This window comes from Oncorhynchus clarkii, chromosome 5 (genome assembly GCF_045791955.1).
Source record: "Oncorhynchus clarkii lewisi isolate Uvic-CL-2024 chromosome 5, UVic_Ocla_1.0, whole genome shotgun sequence".
Classification (NCBI taxonomy): Eukaryota; Metazoa; Chordata; class Actinopteri; order Salmoniformes; family Salmonidae; genus Oncorhynchus; species Oncorhynchus clarkii.
The window spans coordinates 80069960-80084173 of NC_092151.1; the positions used below are offsets into that span (position 1 = coordinate 80069960).

The 14214-nt window shown below is 42.1% G+C and overlaps 1 protein-coding gene across 1 annotated transcript in view; it reads left to right on the forward strand.

The window, feature by feature from the left end:
- Positions 1–14214, forward strand: part of LOC139410244 (adenylate cyclase 1a) — a 203578-nt gene that overhangs the window by 173589 nt on the left and 15775 nt on the right. Inside the window, exons 6-10 of the mRNA XM_071155717.1 lie at positions 539–697; positions 1547–1688; positions 4244–4399; positions 6146–6337; positions 12237–12334. Of these exons, the coding sequence (XP_071011818.1) occupies positions 539–697; positions 1547–1688; positions 4244–4399; positions 6146–6337; positions 12237–12334 (747 nt within the window). The remainder of the gene's footprint in view (positions 1–538; positions 698–1546; positions 1689–4243; positions 4400–6145; positions 6338–12236; positions 12335–14214) is intronic.

Sequence of the window (14214 nt, forward strand, 5' to 3'; positions counted from 1 at the left end):
TGTATGAACATCAAACATATACTAGGTAAACTGTTGACGTTACAATGTTTTCGTAATAACGTCATCTATTAACCTTTAATAACAAAACAAAAATGACATACATTTTCATATTCCATCTATTGTCATGACCACCATTGTGGCTGACGGAAACCATTGTTCCAAATTCCCTTTATTTCATGTTTAATGTTCTGAGGCTGGTTCTCCATAGTAACACGACAAAAGGAATTTGTCTGTGGCCTAAGTTTTACCAGGGGCCTGAGGGGTCATAAAACCCCCACATCTTCAGACCCCTAGATCTCTCCTCCTCTGTTGGGGTTGAGCGATAATCTGTAGGGTTGTGGTCTCCTGTAACCTGACCCGATCAGGACAGTCATGACACAGTGCACACTCAGGGCCGTACCCGTTAACAAGCATACCACTTGTTAGTTTAAGATTTTAAAGTGAAAAAAATTATATTCTGATGATATAAAACGGTCTACAACAATGCTTTAGGCTAGAAGCAGGCTGTACATTTCACGAGGCTTCTATCTCTTCCTAGGTCTGTGGTGGAGGCTACAGAGGTGGATCTGAACATGCGTGTGGGTCTGCACACGGGCCGTGTACTCTGTGGGGTTCTGGGACTCCGGAAGTGGCAGTATGATGTCTGGTCCAATGATGTCACTCTGGCCAATGTGATGGAGGCAGGAGGACTGCCTGGGTATGTATGACTTCTGGAAACTATGTCTGAGTCCTAATTGGCTCCCTATTCCCTATATGCAGTAGTGCACTATTTTTGACCAGAGCCCATGAATAGCCCATATATAGGGAGTAAGGTGTCATTTGGGAAATGCCACATATTGATGCCATGGAATGTTTTGTCAAGCTCTTTTGGGGAAGAATTTTCTCGCTATTGAAAGAAAGCCTTGTATCTCCAAAACTATTTCTGAACAATCACAAAACTACAGAAGCTATTTTTATCGCATTTTATTGGTCCCAGAGTCGTGAAATGTTGAGTGTACAAAAAGGGGAGTGCTTTCAATTCGATGCAATTATAGTATTTTTTATTTTATTTTATTTAACCTTATTTTTAACTAGGCAAGTCAGTTAATAAGAACAAATTCTTATTTGCAATGACGGCCTACACCGGCCAAACCCGGACGATGCTGGGCCAATTGTGCGCCGCCTTATGGGACTCCCAGTCACGGCTGGTTGTGATACAGCCTGGATTTGAATCAGGGTGTCTGCAGTGACGCCTAAAGAACTGAGATGCAGTGCCTTAGACTGCTGTGTCACTCAGGAGCCAAGTAAACAAGAACCAGCTAATGAGCAGAGATAGCAGGGTAGGGATCCATTTAATTCCAATCTCAGTGTGCTCAGTAGATGAACTGAAATGTAATTAATGATTAATGATCTATCTCAAACCTGGAAGAGATGAAAACAGTTTCTGATTCTCCTTTAATGAATTACATATCCATAATTACTCCCCCCACCTCTCTCTCTCTCCCCACTTTCCCTGTATACCCCTTCCTTCTCATGCCTCTCTCTCTCTGTCTCTCTCCTCTTTCAGTAAGGTCCACATAACCAGGACTACTCTAGAGTGTTTGAATGGAGACTATGAGGTGGAGCCTGGCTTTGGCCATGATCGACATACCTTCCTACAGAAACACAACATTGAGACCTTCTTCATAGTACCCTCCCACAGGCGAAAGGTACACAACCACACACACACACACACACACACACACACACACACACACACACACACACACACACACACACACACACACACACACACACACACACACACACACACACACACACATTCCAATAACCGTATATACACAAACACACAACCACAACAATCTTATATTGTACCCTCCAACAGACTTAAGGTACACAGTGACTCATACTGTTTTCATCCAAAATGGCACCCTATTCCCTTTATAGTGCACCGGGGTCCATATCCTGGTTCCGCCACTTACACTAGTCCAACATCTCCTGTGCTCCACCCAGAACATAATGCAGTGGCTGGTCACCCCTTATGTGTGATTTGGTTATGGGTTACCCAGATTAGTCAACTTCAACTTCCTTTGCACCATTCTGTGTAATCTACTATAGACATAGACAGTGGAGGATTCAACTCCGGAGTTCACGCATGATGATTCCACTGAATGATTTATCCTATGAGGTGATTTATCCTATTAAGCTGTGGGTCAGTGTCTCCTAGTCCCAGTAATGTGGATCATACATGTGGATCATACATGTGCATCATACACATAGATCATACACAGATCATACATGTGGATCATACATGTGGATCAGACATGTGAATCATACATGCGGATCAGACATGTGAATCATACATGTGGATCATACATGTGGATCAGACATGTGTATCATACACATAGATCATACACATATCACACATGTGGATCATACATGTGGATCAGACATGTGTATCATACACATAGATCATACACATATCACACATGTGGATCATACATGTGGATCATACATGTGGATCATACACATAGATCATACATGTGGATCATACATGTGGATCATACACATAGATCATACATGTGGATAATACACGTAGATCATACATGTGGATCATACATGTGGATAATCATACACATATATTGTACAGGTGAATCATACTGTCACACTGCTCTCAGTTTAAATAGTCTGTATTTAGTTGTTGTACCTGAAACACTTAATAACCACAAGAGGTCTAACGTATCATCTAGAGCAGGCAGACACACACACACACACACACACACACACACACACACACACACACACACACACACACACACACACACACACACTGCTTGATCTGTCTCATCTTTTCTTCCTCAGGAAGTGTTAGGACTGATAGTCCCGATGTGATCATTTTATCTCTCTCTCTTCCTCTCACATAACACTACCAGTTATTAGACTCTATATCACATAACACTACCAGTTATTAGACTCTATCACATAACACTACCAGTTATTAGACTCTATATCACTTAACACTACCAGTTATTAGACTCCATCACTTAACACTACCAGTTATTAGACTCTATCACACAACACTACCAGTTATTAGACTCTATATCACATAACACTACCTGTTATTAGACTCTATCACTTAACACCACCAGTTATTAGACCCTATCACATAACACTACCAGTTATTAGACTCTATCACACAACACTACCAGTTATTAGACTCTATCACATAACACTACCAGTTATTAGACTCTATCACACAACACTACCAGTTATTAGACTCTATCACACAACACTACCAGTTATTAGACTCCATCACATAACACTACCAGTTATTAGACTCTATATCACTTAACACTACCAGTTATTAGACTCTATATCACTTAACACTACCAGTTATTAGACTCCATCACTTAACACTACCAGTTATTAGACTCTATCACATAACACTACCAGTTATTCGACTCTATCACACAACACTACCAGTTATTAGACTCTATCACTTAACACTACCAGTTATTAGACTCCATCACATAACACTACCAGTTATTAGACTCTATCACACAACACTACCAGTTATTAGACTCTATCACACAACACTACCAGTTATTAGACTATATCACACAACACTACCAGTTATTAGACTCCATCACTTAACACTACCAGTTAATAGACTATATCACACAACACTACCAGTTATTAGACTCTATCACACAACACTACCAGTTATTAGACTCTATCACACAACACTACCAGTTATTAGACTCTATCACACAACACTACCAGTTAATAGACTCTATCACACAACACTACCAGTTATTAGACTCCATCACTTAACACTACCAGTTAATAGACTCTATCACACAACACTACCAGTTAATAGACTCTATCACACAACACTACCAGTTATTAGACTCCATCACTTAACACTACCAGTTAATAGACTATATCATATAACACTACCAGTTATTAGACTCCATCACTTAACACTACCAGTTATTAGACTCCATCACACAACACTACCAGTTAATAGGCACTTTTATAGAGTTTCTATTATAAAGGCTGAAGATCTTTCTCTAGTACTTAAACACCTCTCTCCCCCCCTGCTTTACCCCCTTCACTCTCTCCCTCCCACACTCCTTCCCTCCCTCCCCCTCTTTCCCACCTCCCTCTCCCTTTCCCTATCTCTCCCCCACCCCTTTCTCTCCGCCTGCTCCCTCTATTCCCCCTCTCTCCCCCTCTCCCTCTCTCTCCCTTCTCTCCTCAGATCTTCCCAGGGTTGATCCTGTCGGATATCAAGCCAGCCAAGAAGATGAAGTTTAAGACAGTGTGCTACCTGCTGGTTCAGCTCATGCACTGTAGGAAGATGTTCAAGGCGGAGATCCCCTTCTCTAACGTCATGACCTGCGACGACGATGACAAGGTGTGTGTGTGTGTTGCTGTTAGTGTGTGGGTGTTGTGTGTGTGTGTATTCGTATTTCTGGGAAATAATATGTCTGAGAGCTAAAAACCTTTTAACGGGTTTTTATGTCCAGCTGTGAAATCCTGCTCGGTTTCCTAATCCTGAAGGCACACACACACACACACACACACACACACACACACACACACACACACACACACACACACACACACACACACTAATCTGTATCACTCCTATAAGTGCCAACACACTCATTCCCAGAGTAAGTTACAGAAACTTGGTTAAAACCAAGGCAACAGATATCATTGCTAACTCTAACACCAAAACAAACCGCTATATTATAGGGTGGGTGTGTGTTGAAAACTGTGACTCAGTGATGACTCAGTGTGTTATGATTGGTGTGTGTGTGGAGGCATCATTTCTCTGTCAGGAATAGCCCTGTAACTGTGTAATCCTCTAATAACTGTCGGGGCTTTGTCTGGCTTTAGAATTCACTGTAGAGCTCACTGCTAATGCTAGCGTTATGACACCCAAAAGTATTACGTTGTAGAACTCACTGCTAATGCTAGCATTATGACACCCAAAAGTATTACATTGTAGAACTCATTGCTAATGCTAGCATTATGACACCCAATAATATTACATTGTTCAACGGGTGGGTCTAATCATGGACGCTGATTGGTTCAAATCAGCCGGTGTCTATTCCACAAGTTACCACCAGCTAAAGCTCTGTTCCAATCCACTGTCTCATCAGCCCAGCCAGACAATTTATACATTTGATCTCCATTTTACAAAGCATCTAGACATTATCTCCCATTTCTTTTAGATTAGCAATTGGTTTTCAATAGCGGAGAGCTGTATAAAACTTGTGGTCTGTCTCTCTGATATTTGCAAAATTGTTTCAATATTTAAATAATAATAATGTACGTGTAGGGGTCGGGAGTCGGGACGAGACAGACAGGCAGACAGCTTTTCTCAGCCAGTCAAAATCATCATTTTTAAGAACATATACAAAGACATATACAAAGAAATAGAAAACAGGTCAAACGAAACGAAATGTAGCTACTTTGCGGTCTTTCCAGCTTCAGTTTAAAGTGATTGTCTTAGCTGTGTTGGTGTTGTGTTATTTGTGTTGGTGTTGTGTTAGCTGTGTTTCCACAGTCTCACCATTTGATACACTAACAAGGGCATTACCAATTGAAGGGAATGTTATTCTTACCAATACAGTTGTTATACACTCAGTGGCCAGTTTATTAGTGGCTCCAGTGGGCACGCAATCACAGACACTGGACAATTGAGGAGTGGAAAAACATTGCCTGGTCCGACGAATCCTGGTTCCTGTTGCGTCATGCTGATGGCAGAGTCAGAATTTGTCTTAAGTCCATGGACCCATCCTGTCTGGTGTCAATGGTGTGGGGAATTTTTTCCTTCAAGCTGTTCTGGGGGCAAAGGGGGTTCCGACCCGGTACTATATGGGTATACCTAATAAACTGAGTGCCGCTGAGTGTATGTTTCCTATATGTTTCCTGTATGCCATGATTCATTATTTATTCCAATAACTGTTTGCGACTAAACTATATAAGCTGTAGGACCTACAGTATAAGAACTCATTAAACCTTGGAATTAACATTTGTATAAAGGTGGAACGGCCACTTCCAGGTTCTCCTGTGGATGGGGTTCAAGTCCTTGTGACTCTGATGCTGTCCTAATATTAGCACATTGTCCTCTGTCCTGCGTCCCTGACAGAGGCGTGCGTTGCGGACGGCATCGGAGAAGGTGCGTAGCCGGACGTCGTTCTCGGGCTCCGTGCAGCACCCGCCTGGTACACGGGTTAACCGCTACATTGGCCGGCTAATCGAGGCTCGTCAGACAGACTCACAGACCACCGACCTCAACTTCATCACACTCACCTACAGGAACACAGACAGGGAGCGCAGGGTATGTAGAGTACACACACACACACACACACACACACACACACACACACACACACACACACACACACACACACACACACACACGCACACACACACACACACACACACACACACACACTGTAAAAATCTGCCTTCTCACTGTCTTTCTTTCTCAGTGTGTGGGTGGCAAAGAAGGGGCATGCTTCGTGACTCCCTTCATCTTCTCTCTCTTTCGCTCTCTCACTCTTTCTCTCTCTCCCCCCCCTCTCTCTCTCTCTTTCTCTCTTTCTCTCTCTCTCTTTTCTTCTCTCCCTCTCTCTCTCTCTCTCTCTCTCTCTCTCTCCCTCTCCCCTCTCTCTCTCTCTCTCTCTCTCTCTCTCTCTCTCTCTCTCTCTCTCTCTCTCTCTTTCTCTCTTTCTCTCTCTCTCCTCTCACTTACTCTTTATTTTTCTCTCCCCCTTCCCCTCTCCTCTCTCTCTCCCACGCCTGTCATCTTTGGTTGTGGGGTTTAAAGGGATCCACCCACACTCTCAGGAGGGGGTACTGCTAATGATTTGGGAGCCTCTGAGCCACATGCGCCCGCCGGATGACTTTCTCCTTCGTGTGAGTGGGAGTCTGACACAAAGACCCAGAGAACAGAAGAACTGTGATTGTGTGTATATGTATATGTGGGTGTATGTGTGTATGTTTGTGTGTGTGCCTGCGTGAGTGCGTTGCGTGTGTGCCTGTGTGAGTGCGTTGCATGTGTGCCTGCGTGAGTGTGTTGCGTGTGTGCCTGTGTGAGTGTGTTGCGTGTGTGCCTGTGTGAGTGCATTGCGTGTGTGCCTGTGTGAGTGCGTGTGTGCCTGTGTGAGTGCGTTGCGTGTCTGCCTGTGTGAGTGCGTTGCGTGTGTGCCTGTGTGAGTGCGTGTGTCTGTGTGAGTGCGTGTGTGCCTGTGTGAGTGCGTTGCGTGTGTGAGTGCGTTGCGTGTGTGCCTGTGTGAGTCCGTTGCGTGTGCCTGTGTGAGTGCGTGTGTGCCTGTGTGAGTGCGTTGCGTGTGTGCCTGTGTGAGTGCGTTGCGTGTGTGCCTGCGTGAGTGCCTGTGTGAGTGCGTGTGTGCAGGGTTGGGTAGGTTACTTTCTAAATGTAACTTTTTGATTACTTTCCCATTAACAGGTATTAGAAGAAGACAAAGATAATCTAAATGTAACTTTTTGATTACTTTCCCATTAACAGGTATTAGAAGAAGACAAAGATAATCTAAATGTAACTTTTTGATTACTTTCCCTTTAACAAGTATTAGAAGAAGACAAAGATAATCTAAATGTAACTTTTTGATTACTTTCCCATTAACAGGTATTAGAAGAAGACAAAGATAATCTATTAAACGCATTTGCTGTGTCACCATAGTGGTTTCTGACTTGGGGTCAGACTCGCTCAGGTGGAAGAAATTTAAACTTGCATCTTTTTTTCAATGCTGAATTGAATGTCATTGAGAAAACAGAAAGGTGTTGTAATGTATTTTTTCACAAGAAGTAATCATCTAGAGGTCATCTAATTTTTCAAAACTATCTAATCTGATTACAATTTTTTTGACGGTACACACTAAAAACAAATGGTTCTTTATGTTGCCAAATAAGGGTTCTTTGGCTTGTAACCATAGCGGAATCCTTTTTGGTGCTATATGGAACCTTTTCTTGAAGGTTCTATAAACAACCATGCGTATAAGCTTCTAAATGGACCCTGTATGGTGCTATACAGAACCTTAAGGTAAAGAACCATTAAAAAACTGTTCCGATATCATTACAACCCTTTTGGGGGCTACTGTGCCTTCAGAAAGTATTCACGCCCCTTGACTTTTTCCACATTTTGTTCTGTTACAAAGTCAGATTAAAATGGATTTAGTTGTCATTTTTGGTCAATGTACACTAAATACTCTGTAATGTCGAAGTGGAAGAAAATTTCCAAAAATGTATCACATTTATGGATATTGAAACACTTTCTGGGTAAGTCTCTAAGAGCTTTGCACACCTGGATTGTACAATATTTGCACATTATAATTTTTTTTATTCTTCAAGCTCTGTCATGTTGGTTGTTGTTCATTGCTAGACAGCCATTTTCAAGTCTTGCCCTAGATTTTCAAGCCGATTTAAGTCAAAACTGTTACTAGGCCACTCAGGAACATTCAATGTCATCTTGGTAAATCATTGGTTCGAAACTACAGAACAGTACAAAACAAGAGAACACACATGGTTAATGTTATGAAAAATAGAATATATATATTGGTCATATTGGTCATGGCTCTCGAGTGGCGCAGTAGTCTAAGGAACTGCATCTCAGTGCAAGAGGCATCACTACAGTCCCTGATCTGACTGTGATTAGAGCGATGTTGATGTTGTGCTGTGATGCCAGCAGATTCCAAACTGCATTTGCCGATCGCCCTTCATCTTCATTCATCAGTGAGTCGATGGCTTGAATAGTCTCACTGGAAATTTAATACAATGTAAAAAATGATGACCAGCAGGGTCAAATAATATAAACAGTGGTTATAGAGGGTGCAACCAGTCAACACCTTAGGAATAAATGCCAGTTGGCTTTTCATAGCCGAGCATTCAGAGGTCAAGACAGCAAATGAGAGAGAGAGAGAGAGAGAGAGAGAGAGAGAGAGAGAGAGAGAGAGAGAGAGAGAGAGAGAGAGAGAGAGAGAGAGAGAGAGAGAATATCGAAACACACACAGTAACGCGTGTTAATGAGTTCCGAGATCCGATCTGTTATCCAACGATTAGATTAATATCCCGGCTACTGTAGGTGGGAAAATCCCCCCCAACAAGCAATAGCCTCCCCCGTGTGGTCAACTATTTTAGCACCGTTTCGCGCTGATCTGAGACAATGAAGATTACTTAATAAACATATACATTTTATTCACTCTGCATTATAATATATAATTGTAAAAACGCCCCTTAGATAGGAATGTAGAATCCTCTAATTTACTTAGATCTACTACTGTACAAGGAAATTTTATGGACCTGCCAGTATTTTAATTGAGAGATTCCGGTAAAGAAATGTGTATGTAGAGGGGTAACATTCTTCCCCAGTTCTCTTACCATTTTGTACAGTTGTATGATAAGCCTACCAGTTGGTGTGACTGTAATGTTAATTCTCTTGAGAGGAGTTTTGCTCTTTACTATCACAATATGAAACACTTTCAAATGCATTCAGGAAGGAAATCTCTTTAGCCGACATGTTGCTGTTCATCTGATGAAGGATTGAATCGATCTATAAGCCAAGGACGACAGTAAAACGGGCAATAAGATATACTGCAAGAAAGGGAACACAGGACCCTGTCTTTCAAAGATAATTCGTAAAATTCCAAATAACTTCACAGATCTTCATTATAAAAGGGTTTAAACACTGTTTCCCATGCTTGTTAAATGAACCATAAACAATTCATTAACATGCACCTGTGGAACGGTCGTTAAGACACTAACAGCTTACAGACGGTAGGCAATTAAGGTCACAGTTATGAAAACTTAGGACACTAAAGAGGCTTTCTACTGACTCTGAAAAACACCAAAAGAAAGATGCCCAGGGTCTCTGCTCATCTGCGTGAACGTGCCTTAGGCATGCTGCAAGGAGGCATGAGGACTATTGCAATGTCCGTACTGTGAGACGCCTAAGACAGAGCTACAGGGAGACAGGACGGACAGCTGATCATCCTCGCAGTGGCAGACCACGTGTAACAACACCTGCGCAGGATCGGTGCATCCGAACATCACACCTGCTGGACAGGTACAGAATGGCAACAACAACTGTCCGAGTTACACCAGGAACGCACAATCCCTCCATCAGTGCTCAGACTGTCTGCAATAGGCTGAGAGAGGCTGGACTGAGGGCTTGTAGGCCTGTTGTAAGGCCCCCCCTTTGTTCAGGGACACATTATTCAATTTCTGTTAGTAACATCTCTGTGAAACTTGTTCAGTTTATGTCTCAGTTGTTGAATCTTGTAATGTTCATACAAATATTTACATGTTAAGTTTGCTGAAAATAAACACAGTTGACAGTGAGAGGACATTTCTTTTTTTGCTGAGTTTATATACCCGTAGAAAATGGTTGCAGGTCGGAGGGCCATCTAACAAGTGCAGATCGGAGGGCCATCAAGCGAAACAGACCAATGAAGCACGGGTAAACGGTAGGTGTATCTCTGACTCTCTGAGGACTGGGTAGGGTAGGGGGCCCACTCCCTCCACTTCTCCCTTCCCTTGGCACGGGTTCTGGGCTGGGAGGGATGGTAGGGTGGCTTTGGCTCTCGCCCGAGCTCGGATCCCCGCGTCTCCACGTGGCCTGGGCTGCACCATCCAAAGTGTAATTAGTAACTTCACCTTGCTCGAAGGGATATTCAGTGCCTGTTTTTTATATATTTACCAATCTACTAATAGGTGCCCTTCTTTGCGAAAGATTGGAAAACCTCCCTTGTCTTTATGGTTGAATCTGTGCTTGAAATTCACTGCTCAACTGAGTGACCTTACAGATCATCATATGTGTGGGGTACAGACATGGGGTGGTCATTTAAAAATCATGTTAAACACTATTCTTGCACACAGTGAGTCCATGCAACTTATGTGACTTGTTAAACATGATTTTACTCCTAAACTTATTTAGGCTTGCCATAACAAGAGGGTTTAATACTTATTGACTCAACACATTTCAGCTTTTCATTCATTGTTAGATTATAAACATTTCTAAAAACATATTTCTACTTAGACATGGTGTATTGTGTGTAGATCAGTGACACAGAATCTAAATGTAATCCATTTTAAATTCGGGCTGTAATACAACAGAACGTGGAACAAGTCAAGTGGTGTGAATACTTTCTGAAGGCACTTCAGGGTTCTTTATAGAACCTTTATGGAGAATGGTTCTACAAAGAATATTTTTCAATTTCAAGGATTCTTTGTAGAACCATGCAGGGATTTTCTTCCAGTTTAAAATCCATATTACACTAATGACACTGTCACTCATGGTTGCACAAAAAGACCTGTGCGCAAACCACACCCAAAATATTCTGATTAGCCGCAGCCCCTACATTTTAAATAATTTATCACTAAAGGAAATAACAATTTTTTGAATTGTAAAGAACCATTAAAGGGCTCGAAGGGTTCTTTCGGTCAGTATGGTTCCACATTGTAAGGGATTTCTTCCATTGACGGAGAGGTGGACCAAAGCGCAGCGTGGTTATTTTGACTCATGTTTTAATAAATCACTTCACATGAACAAACTAACAACAACAACAACAACAACAAGAAACATGAAAACCCAAAACAGCCCTATCTGGTGCAAAACACAGAGAGAGGAACAATCACCCACAAACACACAGTGACACCCAGGCTACCTAAGTATGATTCTCAATCAGAGAAAACTAATGACACCTGCCTCTGATTGAGAACCATACTAGGCCGAAACATAGAAATACCCAAATCATAAAAAAACAAACATAGACTGCCCACCCAACTCACGCCCTGACCATACTAAATAATGACTAAACAAAGGAAATAAAGGTCAGAACGTGATACACATAGACTGACTGTCCTTTGGCTACAATGTTTACATAATTGTTACATTTGTTTAACTGCAACTCATATTTTGCCCCACCTCTCTCTCTCGCCCTCTTCTTCTCTCTCTTTCTCTCTCTCTCTCTGTAGATTGCCTGACATTTAAAAGATCAATCTCATCTCTGGAATCGATGAAAAACAGTTTCAGATGCTTCTTTAATTAATTACATGTCAGTAATCACTACTCTCTCTCTCTCTCTCTTCAACCCTCTCTCTCTCTCTCTCTCTCTCTCGCTCTCTCTCTCTCTCTCTCTCTCTCTCTCTCTCTCGCTCTCTCTCTCTCTCTCTCTTTCTCTCTCTCTTTCTCTCTCTCTCTCCCTCTCTCTCTCCAGTATAACCAGGAGTATGATGGTAATTTCATCAGTGCGGTGATTGTCTCTCTGGTCCTCGCTGCTCTCTTTGGCCTTATCTATCTTCTGATGATACCACAGTACGTACGTACACACACGCTCGCACGCTCGTTCGCTCGCACACACGCACGCACGTAGGCACACACACACACACACACACACACACACACACACACACACACACACACACACACACACACACACACACACACACACACACACACACACACACACACACCAGATCCAAAGCAGTATTGGATGTTTATCCAGGTCCCCAGGACGCTAGGAGATGCCTTCAATCCCATCCACTAGGGGCAACGGTGAGCACTATTACCATCAAGTAGGCTCTATTGTTGCAATGTATACCAAAACATTGGTACTTTTTCAATACTAGAACATGAAAAAACGATTCGGTACTAGAATTTTTGTTGCTTTCGTTCTGTCAAACGTTTCTCACGTCATATACCCATTGAGAGGATCGAGTCTGTCTAGTAGTTTGTCTGGATCTTCTCAAGGGGGCAGTAGCTAGTCAGGATGTACTTGTGCATGCAGCTGACACAACGCAAGCCACTTTTGAGAAGTAAGCGAGAGGAGAAAGAAAATGCAAACAGCATGGCTTCTTCTAACGTAAACATCATCCCTCCACGCCCGCAGCTTGTTGGCAACACTGGCTGCAGATGTGAACTATGGGAATACTTTGATTACAGAGCAGATGAGGAGGGTCAGCCCACCAAAACAACTAAGCAAAATGTTATACAAAGCAGTGCAGTGCAAGGTAGGTTTAGTTCTAAAACGCCAAAAGACAATTTTACACATGACATTTGCATTGTAACGTTATTCTACTAGCAACTCAATTTGAATTATTTTTAAGTGACAATAACATGAACAATTATTCAATTATGAGTTATGCACTCATAACTTAGCTATCACAGCAATATACACTGAGTGTGCAAAACATTAAGCACTTCCCATGCTCTTTCCATGACATAGATGACCAGGTGAAACCAGGTGAAAGCTATAATCGCTTATTGCTGTCACTTGTTAAATGCCATTCAACCAGTGTATATGAAGGGAAGGAGACAGGTTATAGAAAAGTTTTGAGACAGTTGAGACATGGATTGTGTATGTGTGCCATTCAGAGGGTGAATGGGCAAGACAAAAGATTGAAGTTCATTTGAACGGAGTATGGTAATAGGTGCCATGCGCACCAGTTTGTGTCAAGAACTGCAACGCTGCTGTGTTTGTCACGCTCAACCGTTTCCCGTGTGTATCAACAATGGTCCACCACCCAAGGACCTCCAGCCAACGTGACACACCTGTAAGATGTGAGATCTTTTGGTGTCATTTAATGTTGTTTTTCTTCATTTAGAAAATGAATTGATTATAGAATAGAAGGTATTCTATTTGTTTTTGTTGTTGTTCTACCAGTTATCAACACATTATAACAATGTTCTATGTAAAAAAAAAAGTGGAATTCCATTAGTTATTCTGTGACTTCAGCTAATACGCTTATTTTTTTTGGCGTGGTATCGTTTTGGTATTGAATATAGTTTTGGTGTCAAGTATGGTGATAGTAAACCTGGTACTGGTATCGAAGTCAACATGTTGGTATCGTGACAACACTAGTAGGCTCACGGCTTGCTAGAACTCCGTCTCTGAGGGTTCAGTCCCAGTGGCACGCTGGGCTTTTAACCCTATCAAAACCTTAAGCAATCAAAACCCTATCTCAACTTAACCAATCAGAATGAATGACTCAATTTAACTGTCAAAACTCAACGTTTATCCCCCTCCCTGGACAAACGTTGAATACCGAAGCCAGACCTTGATATCTTGTTGCACACACACATAAACACACACACAAACATAAACACACACACGAACACACACACAAAGAGACATCTCGAAAGAAACAAGACATTAGAGAAGTTGATAAGTCACTACATACTTATCTCTCTCTCTA